The sequence below is a fragment of the Elgaria multicarinata genome, chromosome 1, assembly GCF_023053635.1.
Source record: "Elgaria multicarinata webbii isolate HBS135686 ecotype San Diego chromosome 1, rElgMul1.1.pri, whole genome shotgun sequence".
Taxonomy (NCBI): Eukaryota; Metazoa; Chordata; class Lepidosauria; order Squamata; family Anguidae; genus Elgaria; species Elgaria multicarinata.
The window spans coordinates 107225224-107237701 of NC_086171.1; the positions used below are offsets into that span (position 1 = coordinate 107225224).

Below are 12478 nucleotides of genomic sequence, written 5' to 3' on the forward strand. Positions count from 1 at the left end.
GAGGCTGGTTGCTTGTATTCTGGTGGGGTTGTGAATCCACTCTGGGTTTTAGACAGAACCAGCCAGAACTCTAAAGGAGCTATTTGGGGATAGGGTTCAGCACCTTGGATAGCTCCTAGTTCTGGATTTACAGCCTCACTGAAATCGGAGCCATCAGCCTCCACTAGACAAAACTGATACGGGGAGGAGCCACAACATGGACTTCTCTCATGTGATCTGAGCTTCTGATGCAACCTTAACAGTGTATGAAGGTGCCACCATGTGGAAGCTCCCATGATAATGTGGGAAAGAGACCTTAGAGTCGCAGTGAGATAGACAGCAAGGTGCACAGTCTCTGCCTGTATGGATTATGTGCAGGAGATAGGCGTGCAGAGGATAAACTAGCTCTGGTGCTGGTATGTTTTGTTGTGTCTCCCAAGGCTGTAGCGGCGACCTAAACTGAAAAAGCGAAACATTTTCTGAGAGCAGAATCATGCCCTTCTCAAACCCCTTGTTCACTTGTGACATTTTTGGAAAGCTTGAGCAAGAAAGAGCGGGGGAAACCCAAAAAACCTTCCCTCCCCACTTCACACCATGTTTGTTGCTTGCTGTCTTCTTTTGCCCACGTGGTGGTGGTGGGGTGTTGCATTCTAAAATTTGGCACGGGAAATGTTCTTGCTGAGAAGTGCCTGAGAGTCCTGGCTTTCAATTAAAACGCATTCTGAGCCTTGGAAAATCCTGTACTGAGAACGTAGCGTAGTCTTGATTCACAGGGCTTGTAAACTGTGCAACTCAAGTTGTGCATGCATGCATAACTAACCTCGCTCTTCCAGTGCAAATTAGGGAAAGAAGGCTTCTCTCCATCTCCTGAGAGATTTCAACTCAGCTTTCTTATTCCCCTTTCCAGCAACATGGAAGGCCGTACCTCATGGAGCCTCCCTCCCTCACCTGCTTCCTCTCTTTTGTGTTTTTTTTTGGGGGGGAAGCAGGGGGGGTACAGTTAGAAAGTATCTAGAGGAAAGAGGTATTAGTAAGAGGAAATTGGGCAGTGAAGGGCAAATTATGTGGGGGGGAGATCTTGAAGGACAGTGAATCTGCAAAGAGAAAAGACTTCAGTAATTGTGGGGGGCAGAAGAGTGTGAATTAGTTTTTGTAGTTGCATACATAATGTAAAAACCCTACTGTGTGAGATGGAGGTCCATCTAGACCAGGTGTGTTGCAACTCCTTCTGCCTGAAAGCCAAATTCTGTTCTGGAGATGCTCTCTAGGGGGCATCATTCCAGTGGTGGGCAGGGCCAAAGGCGAACGGGCAGGGTCAGAAATACCAAAAAATACCAGCATATTTTGGCTTGAAGGTCTTACTGCCAGTATCTAAGCATTAGGAGAGGGATTTCAACCTTTTAGAATGGATGGGGGGACGCCTGGGAACCATCGTATGGAGATATGTTGGGGAAAAGGAAGGGTGGCCAGGGGAAGGGGGCATAGCCATCTATAATACTCAGAATTATACTGCCTTTGAACATGGAAGTTCCATTTAACTACCAGAGCTGATAGGAAGGCTTCCATGGGTTTAGTTAGGCTGGGGAAGACAACAGAAGTTTTACAACCGTGGAGTCAAGGGAAGAGGTGGAAATGGTTTGGATGGGATGTGGCAACCAAATTTTGCAGGCCTTAGGCACCACTGCTGGTTTCCCAAGCTGGTGGATCAGACTGGTGCGGTCAGGTAGGTAGGTAGGTAGGTAGATAAGCCAGGCAGATCTAGGGATGAATTGGCTTTTCAGCCCCCCCCCCCCAAACACGTTCCCTGCCAGAATGCTGCTTCCCTAGTGAAATCTGCAGAAGAAAAGCTAGCTGGCATCCCTCACTGGTTTCAGAACAAACATTCTATATGAATATTCTAGAGCCTTTCATCCTCCCTCCATTTTAAAATTATAAATATAGAGAAAAATACAAGCCAATGATCCATTAAATAAATATCATTCAATCTCGATTACAAATCCACAAAGAGAACAATGTATATCGGCAAATGTCATCATTAAATTTATCATTCTAAATCATAGTAATTTATCCATTTGCTGATGAATTGAGCATTGTACATTTGTTTCTGTCATGGATGATTATAGTAGATAAATTCCGCTATTATTGCTACATCCGAGATCCTATAAAAGTAATCGGTTGATGTGGGAGTGGGGAGAGGATATTCTTCTTCCAATTAAAAGCTATATATTTTTGCAGTTTTAATAAATTAATCACCAATTCTAAGTCCATTCTGCCCCTGCCCCCATGGCACATCTCTTCAAATAGCTCAAAAGGTCTCCTAGGAGGGTCTCCTGGGATCTTATATCTGAGAATTTGTTCAATATAAAAGTGCCAGGATCTATCTTTCTTTCTTCCTTTCTTCCTAAGTTAACATTATAACAGAACATTAAAAACAACAGCACCCTCATTTGCTCTCCAGAATAAAAACTTGGCAATGCTGGACTCTGGCAGGCATCTCTGGGTGAGAGTTCCATAACACTGAGACCTTGACTAGGCCATGTCATGATCCATGCCCTAGTAACACAGAAACTTTCAAACTGTGTTTTAGTATAGAACTATTCAATAGATTTTGGTAAATTTATCCTTCTGGGTCTCTTTTAGGCATAGGAAAAGAGGCTCTGAAATTTCCTTGCCCTCAACATACTGGTAATCACACAATTGGCTTTGGTTGTTGCAATTTTCTAAGAAATGTACGTGCTTATTGTTACTATTTTTCCCTGAGTTTTTTTTATAGACAACCATTAAAAGCAATTCTAGGAAATATATAAACCAGAGTGATCTAAAATCCTAGTTCTAATCAAGTAAACATTCCAGATTACTAGATAAGACTATTATGTTTTATCTTGTTCCATACTTGGTCTCTGCTCAACAATGCAATAACTATTATCATAGATTCTAAGCTCTTCCTCCAAGCCAATTTGGGCACTTCCCTTTGGACCAGCTGACTGAGGGCATTTGAGAGCAAAGACACAAAATGTCCTATTTCCTATTTCCCTTTCTAATGCTTGCGTCCAGAACTTTCTTGGAAATCCATTAAGCCAGAACATACCTGTTTTTAATTTATTTAAATGGATGAGTAAATTGCGTGCCTATAAGCAGTAAAGAATGGATTATACTAGGTAAGGTATATCTAAAGTATTATTGATAAATAAATACATTCGTATGTTTAAAATGGATGTGGGAAGGAAAGGAAAGGAAAGGAAAGCTTACTGTTGGAATTATACCAAGTCTTCAGATTTTGGAGTCGGGTTAACTGTCAGGAGAATATCAGACAACAATACTGACATTATTTGATTAATATGAGCTTGTGTGTAGTTTTTATCAAACCAGAGGAAAGCTTGTTCCAGCTCCCATAATGAATATCAAATATTACTATTTAATCAGTTTAGCAGAGCTAATGCTTGGGCTACAAAATACTGTAATGTAATAACATCAGAACAGCCATGCTGGATCAGGCCAAAGGCTTAGATAGTCCAGTATTTTGTTTCCACAGTGGCAAAATGCATGCCTATGAGAAGTCCACAAGCAGGACATGGCTGCAATTACATCCTCCCACTCATCTACCCCAGCAACTGGTTTTCAGAGGTGTACTGCCTCTGATACTGGATAATATATAGCCATCATGTCTAGCAGATCTTGTTAGCCTTATCCTCCATGAATTTGTCTAACCCCCCCCTTTAAAGCCATTCAAGTTGGTGGCCACCGCTGCATCTTGTGGCTATGCCGTGTTTGATAATGCCATTTCATAAGGGCTTCATCTGCTTAACTTAGAAAAGTTTGGTTTTTCCATACTAATATATTCAGTGGAGACAGCACCTGATGAAGTTTTGCACATCAATAGGCAGAGTTACAAATAAGTGACAAATTTGGAATTATTCTGAATTAACAGCTGAACCTCCCAGAATTATGGCTTTAAGGTCATCACCGGCAACTTGAATTGTGCTCAGAAACAAATTGGTAACCAGTGTAACCCTTACAGGACAAGTATAAAATGATCCCATAAGTGAGCACCCATCAGCATCCTTGCTGTTGCATTCTGAACCATCTGCAATTTTTGAGCACTCTTCAAAAGGTAGTCCCATCTAGAGTGCACTGCAGTAATCCAATCTAGATGTAACTAAGGCAGGATCTACACTACTGCTTTATAATGGTTTATAATGGTATTGACAACTGTTAGGGCCCATGACACATTCCATATACTGTTTTCAAACTCCTTTCAAAGTGTTATAGCCTGCTCGGTGTAGATCTGGCCACTGGCATGTGTCACTATAGGCAGGTCTACGTTCTCTGAAATGGACACAGTTGGCGCAACAGCCTAAGCTGGGCAAAAGCATCCCTTGCTACACCTGGCTTTGCAGTGGAATAGGGTGGAGCTTAACCTTTCCTGCCAGCCACTCTTCCCAGAAAAAGTCTCCCCAACTGCATTTCTTCCCATAAGTTTTCAGGTCAACATTTGCTAGGTAAACACAGTTCTGAAGCACAGTGTAACCTGTAGCTTTGCCCCAGTGTAAGCTGGTGTCTGGTGTTAGTGGAGCACCTTGAATAATGGAAGGACCTTGGAGAGCTCCTTTAGAATTCTGTCTGGATCTGACTGAAACCCGGAGCAGATTCACCGCCCCACTGACACTGGAGCCACCAGCCTCCACTACTTTGCCCTTTGCCCTTCCTATTTTGTCACCTCAAGTCAGCTATTTTGCCTTGAAATGGACAAAAATGTCAGCCAGAATTTTCAGAGTGATATTTGTCTCTAAATTTCCGGCTTTCCCAGAAAATACACAAAATCTTGTGCTTCCTTTCCTTCATTAGAGTACGATCTAAATGTTGACATGTCATCACTTTAAATAAAGATGATGACATATCCGTTTTTTGATGTTCGAAAGAAAACTGAACCCCGTTGAGTACAATTAGACTTACTTATCGCAGTGTCAATAGCAGGGGTATGAACCTCAGGCCCATGGGCCAAAGATGGCCTTCTGGTTAAGGTCTCCAAATGACCACGCCCCCTTCCTGGCTTCCGCACACCCCACCCCATTTTAAAAGATTGAAATGTGTCTCCCAAGAGCAGAAAGAGCTTTAAACTAAAATATGCTGGTATTCTTGGCCCCACCGCTTTTGCCTTCAGCCCCGCTTATCACTGGAACATGGCCTCTGAGAGCTTCTCCGAAACTGAATTCTGCCCTCAGGCTGAAAAAGGTTCAACATCCCTGGTCTATAGGACTGCAGCCTTAACTGTGTAACCGCTGCCCCCTGAGGTAGTGAAAGGAATTGTAATGACTGTAATAGTTGCATAAAGAGATTTAATATATGGTAAATCTTACCCTGGGGCTAGAGGTTTATTTTGCCATCATAAAACTGTGACTGAAATCCTAGCTGTGCAAAATGCAGGATGATCTTATGCCATCTAATGATGAAACTTCACTAATGGGTGTCTCAGGCTCTTCCAATTATTTGATAATGGTAATAATAATAATAATAATAATAATAATAATAATAATAATTTATTTATTCATTCCTGCCTCTCCCTCTGGATCGAGGCAGTGAACAACATCAGTGGTACTGCATTTGGTTTCTACGGACTCTGTACCTAGTGCATAATCTAAAATTAATCTCCAGCTTTACTCCTGTTCTGTTTCTCACAAGGAACTTGTTGTGTTCTGATTAGCACTAGAGATATATCCAAGCATTGCTGATATTTTCAAAGAAAGGTCTTCTATTGTTTCTGTTTTTCACTCATTTATCTAATTACACATGCATACCATGTCTTGCATCCCATCATCTTACAAGATGCAGACCATGCGCTTCCACCATCTTCTGCCACGGGCAGGAACATATTTGTATCTTCCTCCTCCCAGCTATTTTAGTGGGGAAGGTTATAACTGAGCCTGAAGAAGAGTTCTGGAGATCTCAAAAGTTTGCTCATTACTTTGAAAAGTTTTAGGTGGTTCTTAAAAATGTATTATGGTACTGTTACTTTTGGATGACCTTGATTACCTTTCTTGGAAGTTTGCTTACCTCCCCCTGCTCAAATATTGGGTGGGTCTAAGGGTGCTTTCCCATGCGAGGATCATATGGACTTTTCCGCAATGGTAATGCGGAACCTATTTTGTATTTGGCTGTAGTGTATATTTGTTATGTCTTCTGTATATTGTTGCATGTTAGCCATATTCGTATGTGACACACACTCAGCGCAAGAAAAACTTAATGACACCTTTTAGCTGAATTTGTGAAATGCTCTGACTTGTCTTTCCCATCCCTTCCCCATGATGGTTTGAATAAATTTAGGCCCCCTGCCTAACTTTATTCGGCTAAAAGAACTTTCAGATTTTAAAGAGAGCAAAGAGTCCTGTGGCACCATAAAGGCTAGCACATTTGTTGGGACACAGCTTTCACTGACTAGAGCTTACTTCATTAGCAATTCCATAGTTTTGTAATGGTTTTTAGGATCTTGAGGTATCATTTCTGTCATAAGCGTATTCCACTGTGAATGCAACACTTCTCCGGGGTCATTCGGATTTAATTATTCGGAGAAGTCTCCACGCCCAGACAATAGAAGTTTAGCTAACCTTCTCCCTTCACCACTCCCCTCTTCTTTGTCCCTTTTGGTTAAAGAAAGGGGTGGAGGGGGCGGGGAGAAAGACCCACGTTTCTGTTTTGGCACCTGATGCCTCTCAGGGAACGTTTAAGACAATAAACTTCAGAGGCTTTGCACAGACGTGGAGGGTCTGGAAGGTGCCAAGAGATGACTCGGTAGTAACTCTTTCTTTATTTGTAGCCTCGAAAGAGAGTTTAAGTTCACAAGTATAAACAGGAAAACCTTACATCACTTGTGCGTGTGTGCGCGCCTGTGTATGTGTGGTGTAGGGGAGGAGTCTCTCTCTCTCTCTCTCTCTCTCTCTCTCTCTCTCTCTCTCTCTGCACACCACTCACAGCTCTTTGTGGTTCATGAATTGACTGCGGAGTGCGAGGGGTGTCTTAGTGTGCCTTGGAGAGAAGTACGTGTTGTGGAGGGGATTGTTAAGCCGTTTGCAGCACCCATCATGCCCCTTCGATGTGCCGAAGAGAAGTCTAAGGATGAAATTGCTTTGGAGAGCTAAAATGGTAACGAAAGCTTCCTTGCTTTTCGCAAAGGCAGAGAATTCCTCTTTCACGAGGACTGGATTTACTTTCATGAGGGGAAACCGAGGAGGATACATTTCCTCCCCCGCCCCCCTCCTGCCCCATGTTGATTCCGCAGGAACTAATTCTTAAGCCTCTTTTAAGATGTTAACTGCTATTACTGTTTACTGTGAAGTGCTATTTTTTAAATGATGCTAGAGTACTTTACTTTTTCTATTACATGAACTTGGTGTGGGAAAGAATGGCGTGCGGGGATTGTGTGTGTGGAGGGGAAACAAGTTAAGAAAAGGAAGCTAGCCGGATAAACTTTTGATAAACGGTGAATACTTTCTTCCATGATCTACGACAAGGGTTAGTTTTTAATGAATTTTCGTTTGTTTAAATGCCATCCAGGAGCTTGTTGCAGGACAGATTTTAAATTAAGTTGTGTAAAAGATGTTATGAGACCTTCCCGCCCACCCATAGATTTCTGACATGTGCAACTCTTTAAAAACTTTGATGGGCATCTGTAAGGCATACTTGCTATTAATGCTTTCATTTCATAGCCTGGGGTGGGGAAAGGTTTAGAAAGCAAAACAAACAAACAAACCCTGAGAACATTTCAGATAATTATTTCAGAAGAAGTGAAGATCTACTGAAATTTAAATGGCTATTTGTTCTCTGTCTGCCTGAGTAATCTATCATTTAAAAAGTGTGGCTGTCTCTGCAGTTGGAATAGTGGTGATGATACTGGTTGTGGATAAGTAGGAAGTATTTTCTTAGAAAAAGTAATTGTAAAACTATTTGAAATATGTGCAAGCCCTATTGGGGGGGGGACCTAAATGGAAACTCAACATGTACCAGTCGTGCCGTGCAGTGAGCCTTCTGCACCAAGCTGTACAGCAGCTGGCCTAGATTTATTCCTAGAAGGAAAATAACTGTTGTTGATGGTGTTGTTGTTGCTTAAAACCCAAGCATTTCTTTTCCTCCCATGGCAGAGCTCAATTCAGGACTGGGGTGAAGAGGTAGAGGAAGGAGCAGTTTACCATGTCACCCTCAAAAGAGTACAGATCCAACAGGCTGCTAATAAAGGAGCAAGATGGCTAGGGGTGAGTAAAAATGCCTCTTTGGCAACTTGACCAAATGCTTGGTGGACTTTGGAGTTCTAGTCAAATTCCAAGCGAGCGGCTATACTCTGAGCAGTGCCAAAGCCTGCTTCTTACATTAAAATGCTTGTGGGTCTCTCTCTCTCTCTCTCTCTCTCTCTTTGGCTTGGTTTTTCATCTCTTGCACGAGACACAAAACTTAAGGACTTTGGCCAACTGCAGTTTCAATGCAGGGTTATTGTTTTCAAATGCCAAGGCTTTAATACATGAAGGGATTTAAATTTTGGCGAAGTTTTTGTGTCCTTTTAGAGAAGAGGGGTCCATAACTTAGTAGTGGCAGAAGGTCCCAGATCTAAACCCTGCATATTCAGTGAAAGGGTCACTGCTAGCAGTGCTGGGAAAAGCCTGTAGCTGAGATTTTGGAGGGTTGCTGTCAATCTGGGTAGACCGTTCTGAGCTAGGTAGATCATATGCCAGGTGTATACAAGAGTTTTGTTTGTTTTGATAATGCTAAGCAGGTCTCAGCCTGGCTTGGATAGGATGGGATTGGAACTTCCCGGGAGCTTCATGTAAGGTGCTCTGAGCCTTTGTGAAAGAAGAGCAGATATATGTGCATCTTCCTCTGTTCTTTCTATCCTGCAAAGCTAAGCATTTTTTACTTTATGCTTGCTGTTATGCAGCTCATGTGCTTTCTTCTAGAAAAGGTTGCAGCTTTGTGGCTGATTATTAAACGCATAGAAACGAACGATTAGTATGCCCTATTAACCCTCTACAGGATTAGGTCAGGTGTTTATAGTGACTGTCAGCAGTTCCACTGGTTGGACTGAGATATGCAATAAATAAACATGGCAGTATGCTTGATGCTTGGGTCAATTTCTTTCTGGTGTGATGGTCTACAGTGGTACAATAAATTCTTCCTTTGTTCTGACTCAGGATCCTGATGAATTCTGAATTAAGGTGGCAGTCCTAAGGACACTTAGAAAGGAATAAGTGCCATTAGACACAGTGGAATTTGCTTCTTAATGAACGTACATAGGATTGCTCTATAACACTTCTAAGTAATTCAAGAGCTTCCCATATCCAACCAAGACATTGCTCTGATAGAAGGTATCATCTCACCTTCTTAATGTCTCTTACCCTTAGGGATTAACAACCCACCCCACCACCTGTATTACACTCTTCATTGACACTAATGCTATTGATTTACAACAGCCTCCCCCAACCTTGTGACCTCCAAATGTGTTGGACTACAACTCACATTATCCCCAGACAGCATGTTGGGGAAGGTGGATTTGCTGAAACTAAGGATCTAATCAATAGGGTAGTTATTTTGGAATGATTATGGAATGACTATGGGATGTATTCAGACTGGGCTCTAACTGAGTAGGGCCTTCACCCAGTGGAAGAATGGGATTATAGTTTGCTTGCCTCTAGTGCTTTCACACTACCCTAAGCACACCTGACATCCACAAGTTGGATGTTATGTTCAAGTAAGACTGCATAGGCCTTAACCTATGTGCTAGTTAAACACCAATTTTGAGAGGTCAGTGCCGGGCTCTATGCCCATAGTGCTCTATTAGAAAGAGGCACCCAGGGCAGGAATGTTAGTTGCACCAGGGGATAGGGCAGGCATGATTCCAAATACCATACAGTGAATATTGACTCACCAGAGCCATGTCTGAGCAGGGCTTCCATTATGTTTTACTGTGGGATTTGTCTTATTTTCATCATGGAATCTATTATTGTCTTGCATTAGAAAGGTTTAGAGGCTTTCTTGCTCATGAACTGTCTCCTGTGCCCATTGCAGGAAAAGACAGACTATAAATAAATGAAAGAAATGTTTAATTACTTGTAAGCTGCCTTGAGTGCTGTATAGTATAACACAGCTTAGAAATTCTTTACATTTTTTTTTAAAAAAAGTCCATTTGTCATTAATATAAAATACTCTCCATAGGGAAATATAAGTAAATTAACTTGAATTCTTAGTTGCGTTTTGCAAGGCATCTTTAAAAAAAAATCTATACATGCTGATAGAGTTAAAGATTCTTGGAACTCTCTTGAGAATTAACTTAAATGGAATCCTGGTGAGGTGCTATAATATTGTAAAGCAGCATGGTCAGGTCAATTTAGTAAACTTTGCCCTGCATACACACAGTGCTGCGAGTTTCTTCCTTTGCATATTCTGAAGAAGTACAAAGTGTCCTCAACAGAACAGATGACTTCAAATCTGCTTCCTTTGGGTGGCAGATTTCCCATCTATGCCTCCTGTTTGTAGTTGGGATGGGTGAAAAAAAATAATGTTTGACTATTTTTCACAGATGGCAGCTTTTGCCGAGGTACAAGGCCACTGAAAGTGGCATTTTGTCCTGTGGCTGAGATTTTTTTATTTTTTAAAGTAGTTGATAGAGGAATTTTTTAAAGATTGTTTTTATGTGATTTAATTCTGAGAGCTGTGGTATGTTCAACTAGTTACTTAGGGACATCAGAAGCTGCCTTACACTGAGTGAGACCATTGGTCTATCTAACCCAGTATTGTCCACACTGAGAGCATTATCACACCAGCGTTATACTGTGCAATCACTGCGAATTGCATGCAAAGGACTCAGTAGTTTTCCGTTTTATAATCTGCTTTGATTGTGAAGTGCTCCCATGCATCCTGCCTTAATTGTTCTATAAAGCCAAAAGATTCGCCGTATTTAGCCCCCGCTTTTTGAGCGCATCTTCCGAGCCGCTGCTGGGGCACAGGAGCAGGATTTTAAAGAAATGCTTACATCTGTGTAAGCTTTAAAGATAAAGACACCAAAATTGGCACATTAATAGATATTAGGGAGAGCTTTAAGTGTACCAAATTTGAATTGGATTGGGTCATCCGTTGATTTTTAATGATTTTTTTACATTTCCCCCCTTAAACTCACTACCTGGTATGCAAAGGATCGCTGACGCCTGGTAGCAAAAACATCAAGAGCGAAAGCTTAGCGCTACAGGGATAATCCGAGGGAAGCAGGTACGTGGGATGAAGCTATGACCGGAAGCAGTTCTCTGGTGTTTCAGGAAGAAACTTTTCCGGCCCTATCTGGAGATGCTGAGGGTCAAACCTGCAACCTTCTACACGTGAAGCAGATGTTCTACCACTGAGCTACAGCCTTTCCCCAGCTCAGCATGTTGAGGCAGAGGGAAATAGCTAATTTACATACCTAATTTACATATTGCACAAAGAATTTGCATGGACGTAGTAGAAAACACGTCAGTGCCTGTAGATAAATCTAGTCTTGTCAGCTGGGTTTTTTCTGCTGTTCAAAACTGTACTTCAGCTTTCTGTGTTGTGGGGAAGAGGAAGAGGCTGAATAGAGGCTTCCAAATTGCTTCCAACCCCATAGACAACTCTCATAGAAGTTGATGGAAACTATTCACTTCTGTGGGAAAAGAGAGGCTAAGTTGTGGAATGTTTGGTAAGTCTGTTCCTGGTCTACAGTTAGAATTAGTTCCCTCCCTTCACAGCAAATGGCTTCCTTGTCTGCACGTGTTCCTTAAAGGAGAGAAAGTTGCTCAGCATCACTAAGAAAGGGGCCGTAGCTCAATGGGTGGGGCCATAGTTCAGTGGTAGAGCACATGCTTTGTATGCAGAAGGTCCCATGTTCAACCCCTGACATCTCCGTGTAGGCCTAGGAAGGAATCTTTTCTAAAACCCCGAAGAGCCACTGCTTTTTTTTTTTTTTTTTTTTTTTTTTTTTAATTTTTATTCATTTTCAACACTATATAAACATAGATAAACATTTCCAAAATATAACTGAAACTAACACAATAAGAAAAAAAATACATCAAATATCTGCTGCATACATATTGAATAATTGTTGAGTACAAATATCAAAAACTATTACATATGCCTTATCACTCTACAACATCTTCATTCTTAACATAAATGTGCACCCCCCACCTCGGGATCATTCTTGAGTCCAAAATCTAATCATTTCTTCTGCTGGTGGTTTCCCACTTCCCTTAGTAAACACGAACACTAGGAACTGTTTCCAGATTCCTTCGAACTCATTTATTTTAGTTACGCCTTTTCTCCACTTAATATTACATGTCAGTTTATCATTAATGGCTATGTCCCATACTACTTTATACCATTCCTCAATAGAATATTCCCCTTGGATCTTCCAGTTCCTAGCTATCATCAATCGTGCTGCAACCAACAAACTCGATATCAGCTCTATAGTTCCTTTTCCACACTTTATATCTTCAAATAGTGACAGCAATGC

General features: G+C 41.5%; 1 protein-coding gene across 1 annotated transcript in view; it reads left to right on the forward strand.

Moving 5' to 3' along the window:
• The first annotated feature begins 6989 nt into the window (after window positions 1–6989).
• The window catches only part of RGL1 (ral guanine nucleotide dissociation stimulator like 1), a 106055-nt gene continuing 100566 nt past the window's right edge, over window positions 6990–12478 (forward strand). Inside the window, exons 1-2 of the mRNA XM_063134652.1 lie at window positions 6990–7116; window positions 8112–8222. Of these exons, the coding sequence (XP_062990722.1) occupies window positions 7090–7116; window positions 8112–8222 (138 nt within the window). The 5' untranslated portion in view covers window positions 6990–7089. The remainder of the gene's footprint in view (window positions 7117–8111; window positions 8223–12478) is intronic.